Source organism: Physcomitrium patens, chromosome 11 (assembly GCF_059467195.1).
Source record: "Physcomitrium patens ecotype Gransden chromosome 11, ASM5946719v1, whole genome shotgun sequence".
Lineage (NCBI taxonomy): Eukaryota > Viridiplantae > Streptophyta > Bryopsida > Funariales > Funariaceae > Physcomitrium > Physcomitrium patens.
The window spans coordinates 14,495,065-14,511,769 of NC_143420.1; the positions used below are offsets into that span (position 1 = coordinate 14,495,065).

Here is a 16,705-nt window from a genome sequence, read left to right on the forward strand (position 1 = left end):
GGTCTATTTTTTAGGGTTTTCTAAAAGAAGATTGCAAAGGTGATATTCGAAAGTGAAGGGAAACTCATAGCCATCAATCAATCAATTGCTATCAATCTTCAATATTAAAAATGCTCATCTTATATGCATGAGGAATATAAATGCATAAGTAATACACATGACAATTGGGTGTATAGTGAGTTTCATGCTCATAGAATTTGTAGGTAGATATTTACATAGTAAAAAAAAAAAAAAAAAAAAGGAAAGATATTCTCACAAGGAAAAAAACAAAAAAAAAAAAAAAAAAAAAAAAAAAAGTAGATAGAGAATCTACTATTGATCAAGTGTTTCAATTTATTGGACTACAAATTTCTAGATGTTGATTTTGTTTTTGTATATACATAAATATGTATATAGAGATTGTTTTCTTTTTCCTTTTTTTTTCTTTTTCTATCATTTGTTTCTTCCAAAGACATGTATAATTGATGGATGTGAGTACTGTTTAAAGAGTATGATCTTATGAAATGATATATTAGTAAATAAATTAATTCGAACACACTAATTGATGTGCATTGTCAATATTGAAAAGATGTTTTATTTTTTGAATTATATGAGTTTTATTTTTTCTGACAATTATAGTCAGAAATTATTATTATAGATTATGTGTATTCATAATATTAATGTATATTTTTGAATTTGAATTCTTTGATTTGACCTAATATAAGTAAATATTCTTATTTCATGAAAGACCAATTACTTAAGATTGTTACACAAAACAGAAATAATCGCTGGTGTAAACTTCATTTAGAAGGTAAAAATTAATTTTTGAAGGCTAAAAACACAAATAGTTAAAATATTCCATATTCTTTGAAAAAAAAAAACTATTCTTACAATATAAAAATATATTTTCAAATTAAGTACTTAGACGTATTTTAAAATATCACTCCCGGAAACAATTGATAGACACTTTTGAGAAATTTCAAAATCATTAGATTCCCAACAACAAAAAAAGAAAAGCAAAAATTGAAACAAAACAAATCCAATAAAATTACAACAATTTTGGAAATTTTGAATTGAAAAAATAAAAACATTTCATGAAACAAAAACAATAGATTGACCTAAATACAAGAGTGCAATGGATTGTGTCACTGTCAAAACTGTTCAATAAATCACTCTCTTTCATTCTTTGTGTCAATGTTTATTTTGCACCCACTGTTCATTATGGGCCTTGAAGATAACTAATATATGGTAATCACATGGCCATTGTTCATTATAAAAACGCACATTAAGATTGTACTTGTCAGGATTAAATATTTTAGGAAATAGAATAATATATATGTATATATATATATATATATATATATTTAAATAAATTTAACAAAAAAGACGTGATTTTTTCACACACTGAGTATCAAATATTTTTTTTTCTTCTTTTTCTTGGCAATATTTTGAATGAGTGAAAGTTTTGGATTTTGAAATTAGTATACATTGTTTTTTTAGGTTATTTGTATCAATTATTGACGTACATCCTACAATCATTTTGAAACAAAGACACTGCCAAAGGATATGATTGGCTATAAAATAAAAACTTTTCGGAATATAAAACAAAACCTCAAAACCCCAAAACCCCAAAAATCACACATTTTTTTATTTAATTTAATTTTTTTTTCTAGGTTTAAAATGATCAAACAATCTATTTTCAAGCAAGACAAAATGAGCATCTTAATCAAAGCAAGCATCTTTAACGATGATTTTTGTATCTCTAAATTTGATAAGGAAGCTATTAATTGCAAATTTATAAGGGTAGTGTTAGGTGATCATGTTTACTTCTAACAAACTACTCCACCAATAAAAGTTATGACCATAAAATACATTTTTTAGAGAATTTAATACAAACACTTTCAAACATTTATTAGTTCATTATTTCTTAGATATTAATTGGTGGGTAGCCTCGTTTTTAAATATTTTTTACTTGATTCAAAAGGCTTGTTTTGAGTTGAATTCATAAAATCTTCACAATATATATATATATATATATATATATATATGTACAGTTTTTCTATATGACAACACCTGCGATATTTAATGCTAACTTTGAACCACATTTCTAAAAAAAATCTAAAACATTATTTTTATAATTTTATTTTATTTTAATTTGGTACGGTCCCATGATTTTTGCTAAACAAAATCGAACAATTCCAACAAACAAAATGAACGAGATATTATTATTTTATTATACATACATACATACATACATACATATAAATATTCATTTTATACAATTTCTTCATTGTGGCAGTGTACATGATTGAATGGTTTTCAAAAAAGTAGATAAAAAAAATTGGGCACCCCACCATGTGTACCATGGGAAGAGGCCATCAATTCATTGATTGTATATTCCTTAAAAACTATGTCTTTTTTTTCTTTTACAAACTTCATCATATATTTCTTAGAAAACACATTCAACTATAAATATGATCATAACTTACTTGAAACATCTTATGAGAATAATATATAAATAAATATATATATTATTTTATTATTTTCAACATATACATTTCCAACGAAGAAGCCCACTGGACACGTTCTCTCCTATGGCCGTGCCCAGGCAACCACGGAAAAGACCCACGGATACAGGACATGAACGGAGATAGAACGCACTAGCGGAAGTAGGGTAAGCCCGTCCCCCGTCCCCCGTCCCCATCCCCTCCCCGCCCCGTAGCCGTTGCCCCGCCTTCTTCACCCGTTCGTTCGTTCGTTCGTCCGCCTGCCGCGACGCCGACAGGCGCGCCCTCGCGGCGAGGGTAAGTGGCATTTTGAATTTTACTCTGCCGCGGCTTTGTTTTCACGGCACTCGCGACGAATTTAGCGACGAAGAAGCAAGCAAAGAGACAGACAGAGATAGAGAGCCCGATTGAGTGAGCCCGAGAGTCAGAGATAGAGAGCCTGAGAGAGCTGAGAGAGAGATAGGGAGATAGAGAGACTGAGATCGAGGTTGAGTGATATTGAATGATGAAGGGGCCGAGGGGGCGAATGATTTTGGTGAAAGCAGTAGCAACGCGGGGCGATGGACACGTGAGAGCGTGCGCTTGAGCTCCGCTCGCCGAGTGAGGAAGGAGATGTATCAGCAGCTGTATCACTTGCGGCTGATTCGGGGGTGAAGAGCAAGCCCGCGATGGCGTCACCACGTAATGATGTTGCCACCTTCAAGGAGATCCGGTATCGACGCTGCTGCTGCTGCTGCATTTTGTGATAGGCACTTGGGATTGTGAGCTTTGGTTGTGTCGTGGTTGGTATGGATTAGGGTTGGGGAGTAGCTAGTGATTAGCTGGTGGTTTGATTTTGGTTGTGTGCCAGGGATATATACGGGTTCGCCGTTCGGCAACAGCATTTGGAGCGGTATCGTGAGTATGCGAGTATTTACAAGGTATTGATGGACGGGGGGGGGGGTGTGTGTGTGTGTTTGTGTGTGTATTTTGGTTTTGATGTTTTGAAACGTTTTTTGTGGTGCGATTTGTTAGGGTGATTGTGTCGCTTGATTGTTTTTGAGTTGTTGTTGTACGGGTTTGTAAGGCGTGTGGTGGACAATTGGCTGCGTAGAAAGAAGAAGTGGAGCGATCGGACCGATGGGAGCAGTTTTTGTGTTCGCTGAAAAAGGAGGAAGTGGAAAATGGTGAAGCCGAGCCGTCGGAGGGTTGTGTCGTTAATGGATTGTGTAGAGGTGCGGTTGGGATTGATGGTAATTTGGATGGGAATTTGCGAAGGTTCGGCTCGCACAGGAGTTCCTTGGCGGCTCTAGAACAGGAGTTGAAGAACCTTAGGAAGAGGAAGGCAAGTAGGCTAAACACGGACGGTAGCATTGCCTTGGATTCGGAAGGAAATGAGAGCGGAGTAAATGGCAATGGCAAAATTGTGGGTGCTGGAGGTGGTCCCAGAGTTGAAGAAGATGAGGATTCTGATGACGAGTTTTATGACGTTGAAAGGACAGAGGTTGTGTCTGACGCAGGAGACCAGAGTACTAGTGATGTGCTGGAACCGGCTCCTTGGGTTGAAGAGCTTAAAGTACTTGTTAGTGGTGGTGTCCCTGTGGCGCTGAGGGGAGAGGTATGTCCTGTCAGCCGGTGGAGTTCACTGCACTGTGTTGCTCCAGTGATGAGTTTATTTGAATACCAGTTCTAGCTTGTTGCTAGAATGTACTCTTTAGTTTTACAGACGTCTGGCTCTTTCATAGGACGAGGTGAAAGGTATCTAAGAATATCTTGGGAATTCAGTTATGGCAGGTGTTCACGGGTGCAAAGGATCGGCATGTAAATGGTTACTATCAGGAACTCCTCGCCCGTGAAGTTGATCACGTCAGTAGTTGCGATGGTTCAGTTGAAAATAACCTCGTGACAGAGAAACCTCGCGCTGTTGAAAAGTGGACTGCTCAAATCGAGAAGGTGAATGAAATGGAAAATTCAAACTTTTCACTTGCATTTTTTTTTAAATGTTTTTAATGTTTTTAATGTTTTTAATTTTATTTTTAAAATTAAATTATTATTTTTTTTCCTTCTCAGACTTAGTCTTGGCTAAAGGGTCCTTGTAGCTGTCAAATAATCAGCTGGAGTAACCTAATTAAGTTGGCGTTCTTTGATATCAGGATCTACCCAGGACTTTCCCTGGTCATCCTGCTCTTGACAAGGAAGGTTTAAACGCTCTGAGGCGCATGCTCACGGCATATGCCCGCCACAATCCTTCTGTTGGATACTGTCAGGTGCGGGTTCTTCTTTCTAGCGTGGTGATCATGTGGTGCGTAAGTCTGGCTCGTGCAAGTCCGATATCTATATACAAATGCGCTGAATGTGGACAGTCTTAATCACCTGATCGTTGCACATTTTTGCCTTAACATGGTTTAGGCCCTAAACCAGCATTTTGAAATGCCTTGATCTGCATGCAAATTACTGAGGAGCTCCTTTTTGTTTTTTGATGCAGGCAATGAATTTTGTTGCTGCACTTCTGTTACTCTTAATGCCTGAAGAAAATGCATTCTGGTACGTTCCTGCGATTCAAAGATGGTTGTATTAGTTAACCTAATTTATTAGTTGATTTTAGACAGGCTCAGATAAGAGCTTGCACTTGTGAATTCCGTGGTATAACATTGCTGCTGGCTTTAGCATGCGGTATTAAGTGTAGCTAATTACACAGAACTAGCACACTTGTGGGTTCCGGGCCCTGTTTCTAGATACACTTACAAACGTGACGAAAACTGTCGCAATGAATTCTGTATCATAACCTTACATGGGAATTCTAACAATTAAGTGATGATATTTTCACAAGCATTGATGTTTTCGTGTTTTTTTTACAGGACGTTAACTGCAATTATCGACGATTACTTTGAGGGCTACTATTCAGAAAGAATGGTGGAAGCACAGGTTGGCAACGAATGACCTGATATTTTTTTCTCCTCATTTCTATTCCAATCCTTCATCTTCCTATGGAAATGGGTTTGCGATGCTTCTGTTTAGCTATTTCGAAGTTCTTATCCTGTTTTTAATTGTTATTTTGTTGATACTAGACACTGGATTTTGCAAACCTCTTGATTTTTGTCCAAGTTCTTTTGTGTCTACTCCGTGCTTACTTACTCGGTCCCTGAGCAGGTAGACCTACTTGTATTTGAGCAGCTGGTTCGCGAACGGTTCCCCAGATTAGGTGAGTCGTATCATACTCTTGATTTTTTACCTACTTGATTTCGTTTAGTATAGGATATAATAGGAATTCTCAGAAAAATTGCTAATGTATTTGTGTCATTGCAGCAACTCATCTGGAGAGCCTTGGAGTGCAGGTAGCATGGGTTAGTGGCCCTTGGTTCCTTTCCATCTTTGTGAACGTCGTACCATGGGAGACTGGTATGTCATTTTTATGATATCATATTTTTTGTAATTTAAAGCTTTAGTTTTTGGAGGCAATATTGACTCGTCGACAATACAGAGGAGGAGAATCTTGCTTTTTCTTTTTTCTTTTTTCTTTTTTGTTTTGTTAAATAGGAATGTCAAGGCCGTCTAACCTCCATCAGAACCTTCAATATTTAATGCTGGAATATAGATGTAGCATCAAACGGTTGCGCAAGGCCTACTATAATCTGCATTTTTCTGATGTACGTCCTACTAGGAATTCTGAATTGACTCTGGAAACCAATCTGGCTTGCAGTTCTGAGGGTATGGGATGTCCTCTTGTACGAAGGAAACCGTAGCATGCTGTTCAGGACTGGTCTGGCTCTCATTGAAATTCATGGTAAGATAAACGCGCTGTTAATCTGTAAGATTGGGTAAAAGTTTGTGCTTGTCACTTTGCTGTATCCTACGGTTTTTTCCCTCTCTTTTGAAAAGAGTTTTGTGAAGTGGTAAAGTAGTACTGACCAGGGACTTTATTTGGTATTACCAAAAGCCGGAGCATTGTTGCAACAACGCGACACTGGTGATGCAGTAGCAACGCTTCAGTCAATGGGTGAGACCACGTTCGACAGCAGCGAGCTTGTCTTGTTGGCATGCCTGGGGTTTCAAGAATTCAATGAGAAACTTCTGCAGGAACTTCGCACCAAACACAGACCTGTTGTGCTTGCTGCGCTTGATGAAAGGTCGATGGAGCTTAACCTTTGGCGCTCTGCAAATGGCATCGGATCTAAGCTAGACAAATTAAGGACCTCCTTTGATCGCGCAATAATTGCCAACAGCCCTGGTGGGACAAAAGCCTATCTAGATCTTGAAGATGGGAATGATACTGACAACGACGGCACTGACCTTCAGGAACAAGTATGGTCGAATGTCTAGTTGAAGTTATTGAGAAAACGGGTCGGTTGGCCAGAAATGGTTTAACAGAAATGGGGATTTTTTTTTTTTTTTTTTTTTTTTTTTTTTTTTTTTTTTATTGTCAATGCCATATGAATCTTTTAACTATTGCTGCGGCACCCTTTGTACTGTTGATTCTTTAAACCCAAAAGTCTTGACCTTGTTACTGTCGTTCACACTGTTGGGTTTTTGATGCTTAAAAGCTCATGTAGGAAAGATCCGCTTACAGGGCACACGTTTTGACGTGCCTCCACTTTATTCACATGCTTCAACGAACTGGTTACAGTGAGCATGTGGTGCTTTTTCTAATTAAGTTGAACTTGCGTTTTCAATTCAATTATCAGGTGACCTGGCTGAAGACGGAGCTTTGTCGTGCCCTTGAGCTTGCAAAAGCATCAGCTCAAAGGTAATTGTTTTCGTGTTATATCTGTATCAAGAGCATTCTTTGACAAGTTCAAGATCTGGAGCACAGAAGCTGTGTTTACAAGTGGATGTTGCTTGCAGAGCCGATCAGTTGGAAACGGCTCTGATGGAGATGGTGAAAGGGGACAACCGACGTTTGCTTTCTGCTCAAGTATGATAAACTACTCAAATTTTGTCATCCGTTTGAAAGTTCGTTTACGATTTTGGATTCATATTAACGTTTATAAACTCGTCGAATAAAGTTTGGCATTTTTATGTCCGAAACCTAAGATATAGTTCTCCAGTTGAAGCATTTCTAGTACGCTCGGTGGGTGCTTCTAGAAGTTGATACTAATGGGGTTTATGTTTTAGGTGGAGAGTTTAGAGGCCGAGGTTGACCAGTTGAAAAAGGGATTAGCCGAGAAGCAAGAACAAGAGGCAGCCATGGTTCAGGTTAATCTCTTCTCGCCACGTTCAGGGTTATTTGTTCAAATGCCATTTTTTTCTGCAGGAACTGGAACTTATTACTGGGAAGGTTATTTTGGCATTTGTAGGTGTTGTTGCGAATGGAGCAAGAGCAACACGTTGCAGAGGACGCCCGCCGATTTGCGGAGCAGGAGGCTGAGACGCACCGGCGTACTGCTGAAGAAGCGGAGGTATTTTATTGTGGACTTCAAACCTTGTTATGATGTTTATTTTGTGCGACTCTTCGAAATTTTATATTGAATAAATTGATTGTGACGTCCGTTGGAAGCTCCTCTTACAGTCACTAAATTTGTATCTTTCGTATTTGATTTTTTATTGTAACTCACTTCCGCGATGTCGTTTTTAACATCATATTGTCTCTTGTGCCGTGTAGAAAACAGCTGCCGAGGCGGTAGCTGCTCTGTCAGCTATGGAAAAGAGAGCTATTATGGCAGAAAGCATGCTAGAGGCAACTGTCAACTTTCAAACTGGTGGTCCACAAAATTTCAGACGCAACTCCGATGATAGTGCATCTAGGGGCATGTATCGCTCTCATAGCTCTCCTGCGTCCAAGTAATTCTCTCTACTCATTTCAGACTGCTGTCTTTACTGATGAGGACACCTGGATTATGGCGGTTAAATGAATTTATTTCTTTTACGCAACCCTACTAAGTTATTTCAGTACCTTCTTGCTCTCTAAGTTACACCTGGTCAGTATAAGTCAGCTGATCTAGAATACGTTATCTTTGGGCCTTGGGGATAGAGATTCTGATTCCGTTTGGGAAAGAAGAAACAGCACGGGCAAGATGGAAGGGGCAGAAGACACTCCCAATAACACTGCTAGTAAGCCAGGTCTCTTTGGCCGTCCGTTCTCATTAAGCTGGCGGGACAAAAGCAAGGTATTAATTTTGTGTGTGCTTCGACCTCGTTTTCCTTCAAGATGTTGATTTGCACATGTCTGATTTATTTCCTTCGCTGTATGTGCTTGCTTTAGGAATTTATGATTTTTTCTTGTTAATCATGCAGCTTAGTGTGGAGGTGAAGGCGAATGAGTCGGACAGAATGCTCGACCGAGTCCCATTTTCTGCACCCTCGAGCTTAGGCACTGAGCATATCCACACCAAACCAAACGACAGTTAAAATCAATATAGATAGATATATATATATATATATATATATATATATATATATACACAATCAGTTAGACTGAGGAATCAGGTAATTTTGTTAAGGAAGATCATTTTTGATCGGTCATTTTCGTTCCTAGTATGAATTGTTGGTTTGGAAAATCTCCAGCCTCAACTTCGTGTAGTTGAGTCTATTCCAACTTCCTGGAGCTAAGCAGTGGTTTGTGGCTTCCTTTTTGAAGATATTTTCATGGTCATTTTGCACATTTCGGCTCACTTGAAGTGGGTATGCGACATAATCAAATCAGCATGTTGCTGAAATTTGTGTAATCGCTTCACACCATTTATCACTTTCAATATATCGAGTTCCTTCTTAAAATCTTTGAAATACTATAAGTTAATAAAGCACAATGCTTAATGTGCGACCCAGGTCATATGATCTTAATCTTCTCCTTTTCTTTCAATGTAGTGGAATGATTTGGCTTGGTTGCAAGGTGATTGATGGTGATTTGTTCAAAAGACGTGGTGGTGATGGTGGTGACTAGTTTTACAGAGGTCGTTTCTCTGTATCCTAAATGACTAGCCGTGAAAATATTTATTCGATCAGTCATAACCAGATACGAAGTAGTTATTTTTTTTCTGATAAAGGTATGTCGCTAATGTTTCTTAAAACATGTATTCCTACCTAGAAGATGTACTGAGTGTAAATTTTATGTTGACCGTTTAGATATTCAGTTAGCTTCGGTAAACTTAATTACTTTAAATCATCATAGGATATGCGTTTCATATTTTGGCTTATTATATTTCTATAGTTAAACAGAAATCTTCTATTGGATTCAATTTTGTTTGAGATATGACCTGCATTATGAAAAGTTGGTTTCTTTCTACTTTCCCTCTCGATTGCAGCAATCAAAAATATGTTGTAATTAAGTGTATTATTATGTGGAAAATGTTATTTAATTTAAAATCGCAGAAAAAGTCTTCCTTGAATATCTAACATTTTAAACATATCCCCAATAAGCACTAATCTGGAAACGTATTTCTGGTCCGGTCTGTTTCATACTCTCACCAGTTAATGTGTAAAACTTTTACGTTGGACTTCATAGACACCTTTTCTTGCACGATGAAGTATGTTTGAATGATTAAATTCAGATGATATATATAATATATCTTATATCTTTTTAAAACGTTAAAAGAAATTCACATTGTTTAGAAGGCATAGACTTGGACTTGTCAACTTCTGTGATAAGTGAAAACATGAAGAATAAACGCTTGTATAAGTTAATTCAATCTTCAGCCGGCACCTTATCAAAAATATGTTTAAGGTAATTTTCTATTATTTAGGTAACATGGGTAATATATATATATATATATATATATATATATATGTTTTTAAAATTCAATTGAAATCGCTTCTAGACAACTTGAACATTAGTTTGTCCCAATATTTGGTACCAATAAACTTAAAAAATAGGCAATAAAAGCTGTCTTGAATTTAAGAAGCTCATGTCAAATGCAAAAATAAAAGTTAATTGATTAACCCTGTTGGTACAGAAGACATTACTCATTCCTCAACTAAGTCTAGCCTCGTCTCTTTGTTTATGTTCGCTATTTATTTTCCCATGATTGAATCTTGAACGGCCAGCATGGGCTTCAATGTTATCTTGATAATCACGAGTGGTGAAGAAACAATTTCACCTAAAGTAATGATATCAAGCACAATGCACATACTACTAAGTAAACCTAGAATATAGGTGGAAGTAAATACGTTCTTTTTAACAAATTTGGAAACGAATTATTAACATTCAAATGAAATAATGGCATCCAATAATTCATGTAATTGAAACAGAGTATACTAAATTCTTGAACATGTACCATACTGCCACGTAGCATGAATTGAAATAAGATTAAGTGCTAAATTAAGCAGAACTAACTGAAATAACTTAATTTTTTCCCACGTGACGAAGTGACCAAGTATTTCACGAATCTTCTGAAAAAACCTTAAGATGAGCGTCATGACCACAATCATACAAGCGACGGGTTCTGTTGAGCAAGGCTTCCCAGTTGACCACAAAATGGGAAAAAAGAAAAAAACAAACAAACAGAAAATGAAACAATATTTGTCAGGCATATATACTAGGAACACTAAATAAGGCAAACTGTTTTAGAATTCCCTGAGGATATACAATATGTCCAGATCACCAGTCTCGCTTCAGAGGATGATCTGGTACCATTACTGGTGAAACTTACATTGCTCCTGAGTACAACCTACTAAATTCCTATCATAATTTTGAGACAGGATTTTTAAAACCCGACTTATTGTTAGTAATATAAGATACAACGACAGTAATGTCATCCATTTTGCCTCCATAGAACCTAAACCCAGCCTCTTGAGCAGCAGTCGAGAAAGGAGTTTGCCTGTTCCGATCCTCGGCTCGCTCCCTTGCAAGAGCAACAATCTTTTCGGCCGTAACCTGGGGATCTAACCCAGCACGTGTAGAATGGATAACAACTCCCACCAACTCATTATCGTACAAATTGTCAAACAGCCCATCCGTACCTGCAACAAGTACATCCCCTGCGGCAACTTGCAAAGAGAATACCTGCAGAAGCCAATCGTTAATGTTGACGACAAATCAAACCTTCATCCTAATCATGATCACAACCACAATACACAAAGACAGAGATAAAACACCCTGTCCAACTACCTTTCCAACATGCACCGTCACAGATTAAGAAGAGCTTTTGCACAAACAAAAGAAACTATTTACCATGAAGAAGACCTAACACAGAAAGGGCATCGGTGAACAAATAAACCAATGTATTACAAGTAAATTATCAAGCATAGTTACCTCAGCAGCACTAGGAGGATCACTGCCACCACTTTCCAATTGAAAAGGGATATTAAATTGGTGCTGTTGAACTGGAGACTTGAAAACGGTTCGACCATTTCTCATCAACATAAATCCACTATCTCCAAGATTAGCAGCTTGCAACCCCTGCGAACATAACGGGCAGAAATTAACGATTGACTACGAATAAACTATCTTTGAATCATTCGAAACAACACAAACTATCTGTATCTCATGTTAGATCCCAAGAGCATATTCTAAGCAATATTAAGTTCATTACCATCAGTTCTCAAAAAATCACCAAAAGCGATACTGCCACGGCTCTTACAGAAGTAGGGAAATGTCGACAACTAAGACACATACATAAAACAGTAATGACACGTGAGTGTTTCACAAACAAATCGGTATCAAATGCTTCACAACAAACGAACAATCAGCGTAAAATGTAAGACTTACGTAATCAGAGAGAGCAAGAATACATGCCGTGGATGAACCAGGGCATTTCGTCCTTGCATGAGCCCGAAACATGACGCGAGCTGGATCTATGTACCCATGCGGCTCCTGAGCAACCGCTATCCTTGACTGTAACATAAGCTCCCTGGCATAATCACCAGCGTCAACTCCAACATCAGCCCAACCTCCAACTCCGTCTGCTACCCCCACTACCTGTTCCTCCGAACATATAAAGTACGCATCTTCTCCTCCAGTTTTCACTTTCTTTGGATGTGGTAGACAGCACGCACCAGAAAGTAACCGGAGACTTCGGTTCTGAACTCCTTCGCTGCAGGACAACACTGAAAATGTGAGAACCAAAGAAAAAGTAGGAGGAAAGGAGAAAGAAGCGTGTCGATTATTCGCAATGACCGTCCGGGACAAAGCATGCGCGATTTATCCATACAAAAAATTCCTTAAAGAACAAGAAAATACGCGCCTACAGTAATATCCTCTGTAAACAGTGTGTCAGAACTGTTTAACAGCAAGTGGAAACCGTTCAAGAAGTTCGGTGTATAAATACCTTGCCGAGGCCGATGCAAAGTACAAAAAATATCATCAACAAAGAGTAGATATCTTCCAGGTATACCTTCGAAGAATCGCATTTTACGGGGCAAAACGGTAGCTATTTTAAGCGGGATTACTACGTAGAACAACTGGAAACATTCACTTGAAGAAAAATGTTCAATGAAACAAGTGAAAGAATAAGAATAGGTTGCCCTTACTCGTCCAAATTTCTTGGTTGGTCCTTGGTATAATCAATTTCGTGGGGCCCATCAACTACCGAACCAGGAGACTCAGTACTCGCCAATCTCGGATTAGACATGGATTTGACATGTACATGTTCTTCGACAAACAGAGACATCCTAGGGTGGAATAAATGACGGGCAATTGAGTGATAAAACGACTTCCGGAAAGCCAATGAAATGTGTCTCGTGGATTTGTCGAGGGGCGCACAGTGAAGAAGGGAGACAGTCCCAACATCTACTTCCTGCAAATCGGGGCCACCGTGTCCTTCATCCAATCCATCAAAGCTCCGTGCAACCAGTGCACGGCTATCTGGTGAAACAATTTTTCTTAAACTGGGAATAAAAGCTTCGTTCCCCACAGATCCAGTCGTGTCTGTGGTAATGCCTCCGTCGCACACTCTTTGCTCTTTCCATACATTCTGCGGTCCGGAGGATAATGAAGTTACGACCTGCTTAGGCACTTTCCTATCTCTTTTCTGCGAAGGAACACCCCCAGAAAGTTGGCCAGTCAGCAAATATAGCCCCGTCTCCGATAGCTCCTGTAGACTGCTGCAGCTGGCCTCTCTTGCGGTCTCGAGAGCGTTACAACTACTACTATTCAACAAAGGTCCATGGACTGATGGAGTAGCAAACACGCGAGAGACGGCTTCAGAGGCCGTAAGAGCCTGTTGTTTGCTGGAATCAAAACTCGCAGGATTGTGATCTGCTGAGGGTGTTCGGCTGCTCGAAAAGAACTTCGAGAAGAAGGAAGGAACAAAAGGGTGCCGAGAGGGTTGGTAGCCACCAGGAGTAGTAGAAGAGCCTGTCACCGACGGTTTAGTATTTCGAGCACTGGGCGACCCTTTACCGAACAGGGGCTTGACTCGTCCTCCTTGAAACAGTTCTCCCTTGTAACCGGAAGTTGATTTTAGACTGGCTTTCAGCTTCCAAAAAGTGTGCAGCGATGGCATTTTTGAGGCACCGAAGTGGATGTATACAACTCTAAGAGCTTAAATCATGAGATCAAATCTTGAAACAGCTGCCATAAGGAACGAAACTTCCATGCTCGTTCAAAAACCTACCAGAATTATTATCGCAATTAACTCTGCACATCCCAATTTCAAGATTCAACCCCAAAGAAAACGGCCACGCTTTCCTTAAGACCTCCATACCTCACAAGCAACACTACTTCCTACAAACGACAACGGAGAGAAACAGAGGAAATTTTAATTTAATTTTAATTTTAAAAAAATATACGTTTACATACATGTATATAGTAAAAATGTCAGAATGTTTATCGGTTGTGACTGGTACGTTTGGTAGATACCAGTCAACTCTTTGAACCCTAAAAATTAAACTTCTCTCAGATGAGCTAGGAACATCAATTCCTACACAGGGAAGAGGACGGTATCCTACCTGTCCAAGCACAAACAGCCCCAACACCAACAAAAAGCTACAACAGATTCAAAGTCCCCTGGAAACCACGCCACCCGCATCTGACCTCGATCGAACCTCGTGAAATAACGCAATCCAGCAGCACAACCTAAACAGCAGTCGGGGGATAACACTGTACCTAACACGTCGTCTCCGCCCACACACAACGCCAGGCCTTCTTACAGACAGCGAAGCAGTGAACTCACCGGAATCCTCGCAATGAGAAACGCATCACGCAGCCAAGACCAAGCAACACAAACAAACAAACACACACACATATACACACACAAAACCGAGCCAGTTCTAGACAAGCTTACAAAGATCAACGGCACCTATTAATGATGCATTTTAGCCGACGCGTGACGGTGAGGAATGATGGAGCAACTGAAGCAAAAGCGCCAGCAGACGATGGGTGGTGTCCGTGTCGCGACACAGACGACTGGTGGCTGAGAATGGCGGAGGAGACTGACTAGCGGCTGCTGCTGCTACGAAGAACCTGGCTATGGCGATTTAGGGCTGGCTAGGCCTGTTTGTTTGTTTGTGTGTTTGTAGAGGAGGCCGAGGACGACGAGGACACAGGCGAATGACGGTGATAATGCCAAGACTATGCCCGCTGCCAACGCCAATCCCCATCCCATTTTTCATCCTTCTTAATATCCGTCCATTTATGTACATTCATCTGTTCATTCCGCATGTTTTCGTTCTTCATTCATCATGACCGCCCTCCCCTCTGCCCCTGCGGATGAATGCTTCTTCGCCAAGGGATGGATCCTTTCCCACGGGGCGGTTCCGTCTCCCATGACCGTGGACCCTCCCCCACCCACACTAATTTCTCCGCTCCTTGCCTCGTGGTTTTTTCGGAGCAAATTTGGCATGTGGTTTAGTGAAGTTGTAGAGATTCATCTTTGATTTCACTGTTAATTCCATTTTTTTGTGTTTCTTTAAACCTGGTATCCGTGAGATTTAACCTTGTGGTTTTGAGTAAAAATAAAAATAGTTGTTTGCATAACAATATATGCATTTTGTTTTTATTTTATTTTATTTATTAGCTAAGATGTTTTTTTTATGCTATTCAAATATGTTTGATGGTTAAAGTGATGTTAGCCATGGTGTCCTCTTTTGAATAAAAACACACACACACATGTATCTCTTATATAAAATAATTCTAATAGATAAACCAAAAGAGAGAAAAACCATCTCTAATTAGCTACATGTCTTGTTGTTTTCATCAAAAGTGAAGCAATAACTCAACATTTGATCAATCAAAGATCAAAATCTACATATTGTTGTTGTAGTTTGCTAAGAGTAGCACTACAAGATTATTAGGCATAAAGCTCAGAAGCCCCCAATCATAATTTTCAATAAATATTTTTATGGCCTATGGCATGTGTTTCAACTAGTATATATATAAGAAAATGTTCAATAGACCCAAGTTTTTACTAAATCAATCCACCCATTGTAACCATCATGAAGTAATAATGATTTTTGGATTCATTTCTCTATTATTAGATTAGTGACCAATAAAAACCAACCACATTCATCATGATTATCATATTCTTCATCAAAAGTGATCTTTTCAGTAAAAGCATGAATTTATTTAACATTTCATTGAATATATATATACACATGCACATGATGTATATCAATGTGATTTCAAGTGTTACCTCTTCAAATTTTACACAAAAGTATAAGTTTCAATATTTAAAAGTATAATGGATATTACTTTTAGCAATGCCAATATTTGTACTGTTTCTATTTATGTCCAAAATAAAGAAGTCAGTGTTCTATGTTGTAAAATTATTTTTTATTTTTTATTTTTATTTTTTTTTCATTTTGTTTCAATTTGGATGAGATCACAATGCATTATGCCTGTAGAGCTGTGTTTTTCATTGAACAAGTGTGGAATACATGATTTTTTATAAATCAATGAATAATATTACTTGATTTATATAGCAATGTTATTATAGAATATTTCCTTTGGTAAATATTGTTCTTTTGTAGTGACATTAATGTGCTCAACCGAACTCAATAAAACAACACATCTTCTTCCATAAAGTGATACGTCAAGTTTGGTTTGAGGTGGTTGTACTGTTTCTCATGAGATGAATTAGTTTATTAGTATTCAGTTGTTTTAATACAGCATTGCCACAGTACACGACATTTTATTTATTTTTATTTTAGATTGACAAGAAGTTTCGAAAGCTTCAACGCTCTAACATTATAGTGTCCAAAACTCTGGACCACACAAGCATTGGAACATTTTGTTCTGTTCTATTTTGTTTTGTTTCTCCCATGGACACATCTCAAACAATTACTTTTTATAAAGTATAAAAGTTTCGTTGAATTTTTTTTCAAAACTAATATCGAACCATATCACTAGTTCATTAACATTAAGAACAATG

General features: G+C 38.3%; 2 protein-coding genes across 5 annotated transcripts; one reads left to right on the forward strand and one right to left on the reverse strand.

The window, feature by feature from the left end:
- The first annotated feature begins 2,842 nt into the window (after nucleotides 1–2,842).
- LOC112288970 (uncharacterized) lies at nucleotides 2,843–9,176 on the forward strand. The gene is made up of 18 exons (XM_024533777.3): nucleotides 2,843–3,198; nucleotides 3,337–3,406; nucleotides 3,580–4,083; nucleotides 4,251–4,418; nucleotides 4,619–4,732; nucleotides 4,951–5,009; nucleotides 5,324–5,390; nucleotides 5,616–5,667; nucleotides 5,772–5,864; nucleotides 6,166–6,249; nucleotides 6,403–6,767; nucleotides 7,148–7,209; nucleotides 7,308–7,377; nucleotides 7,578–7,658; nucleotides 7,760–7,861; nucleotides 8,065–8,243; nucleotides 8,434–8,569; nucleotides 8,697–9,176. Exons 1-18 carry the CDS (start codon nucleotides 3,155–3,157, stop codon nucleotides 8,808–8,810), a joined length of 2,364 nt encoding a protein of 787 aa, XP_024389545.1. The 5' UTR covers nucleotides 2,843–3,154; the 3' UTR covers nucleotides 8,811–9,176.
- Nucleotides 9,177–10,947: 1,771 nt separating this feature from the next.
- On the reverse strand, nucleotides 10,948–14,886 carry LOC112288876 (uncharacterized). 4 transcript variants are annotated; one of them, XM_024533567.3, is made up of 5 exons: nucleotides 14,621–14,886; nucleotides 12,867–13,974; nucleotides 12,106–12,430; nucleotides 11,650–11,796; nucleotides 10,948–11,400 (listed from the first exon to the last, which is right to left on the reverse strand). In XM_024533567.3, exons 2-5 carry the CDS (start codon nucleotides 13,838–13,840, stop codon nucleotides 11,080–11,082), a joined length of 1,767 nt encoding a protein of 588 aa, XP_024389335.1. In that variant the 5' UTR covers nucleotides 13,841–13,974; nucleotides 14,621–14,886; the 3' UTR covers nucleotides 10,948–11,079. The 4 variants fall into 4 exon arrangements, with proteins under 4 accessions (XP_024389335.1, XP_024389337.1, XP_090110501.1 ...); XM_024533569.3 differs by having other exon boundaries at nucleotides 14,636–14,869; XM_090254375.1 differs by having other exon boundaries at nucleotides 14,286–14,808.
- Nucleotides 14,887–16,705: the final 1,819 nt, after the last annotated feature.

Excerpts from the sequence above, each read along its gene's own strand:
- LOC112288876 (XM_024533567.3), bottom strand. The coding sequence starts at position 13,840 with ATGCCATCGCTGCACACTTTTTGGAAGCTGAAAGCCAGTCTAAAATCA. Across the intron at positions 12,431-12,866 it reads CAACCAAGAAATTTGGACGA|CGAAGGAGTTCAGAACCGAA; the intron begins GTAAGGGCAACC and ends GTTGTCCTGCAG. Across the intron at positions 11,797-12,105 it reads TTCTTGCTCTCTCTGATTAC|GGGTTGCAAGCTGCTAATCT; the intron begins GTAAGTCTTACA and ends TTATGTTCGCAG.
- LOC112288970 (XM_024533777.3), top strand. The coding sequence starts at position 3,155 with ATGGCGTCACCACGTAATGATGTTGCCACCTTCAAGGAGATCCG. Across the intron at positions 5,391-5,615 it reads AAAGAATGGTGGAAGCACAG|GTAGACCTACTTGTATTTGA; the intron begins GTTGGCAACGAA and ends GTCCCTGAGCAG. Across the intron at positions 5,865-6,165 it reads CGTCGTACCATGGGAGACTG|TTCTGAGGGTATGGGATGTC; the intron begins GTATGTCATTTT and ends TCTGGCTTGCAG.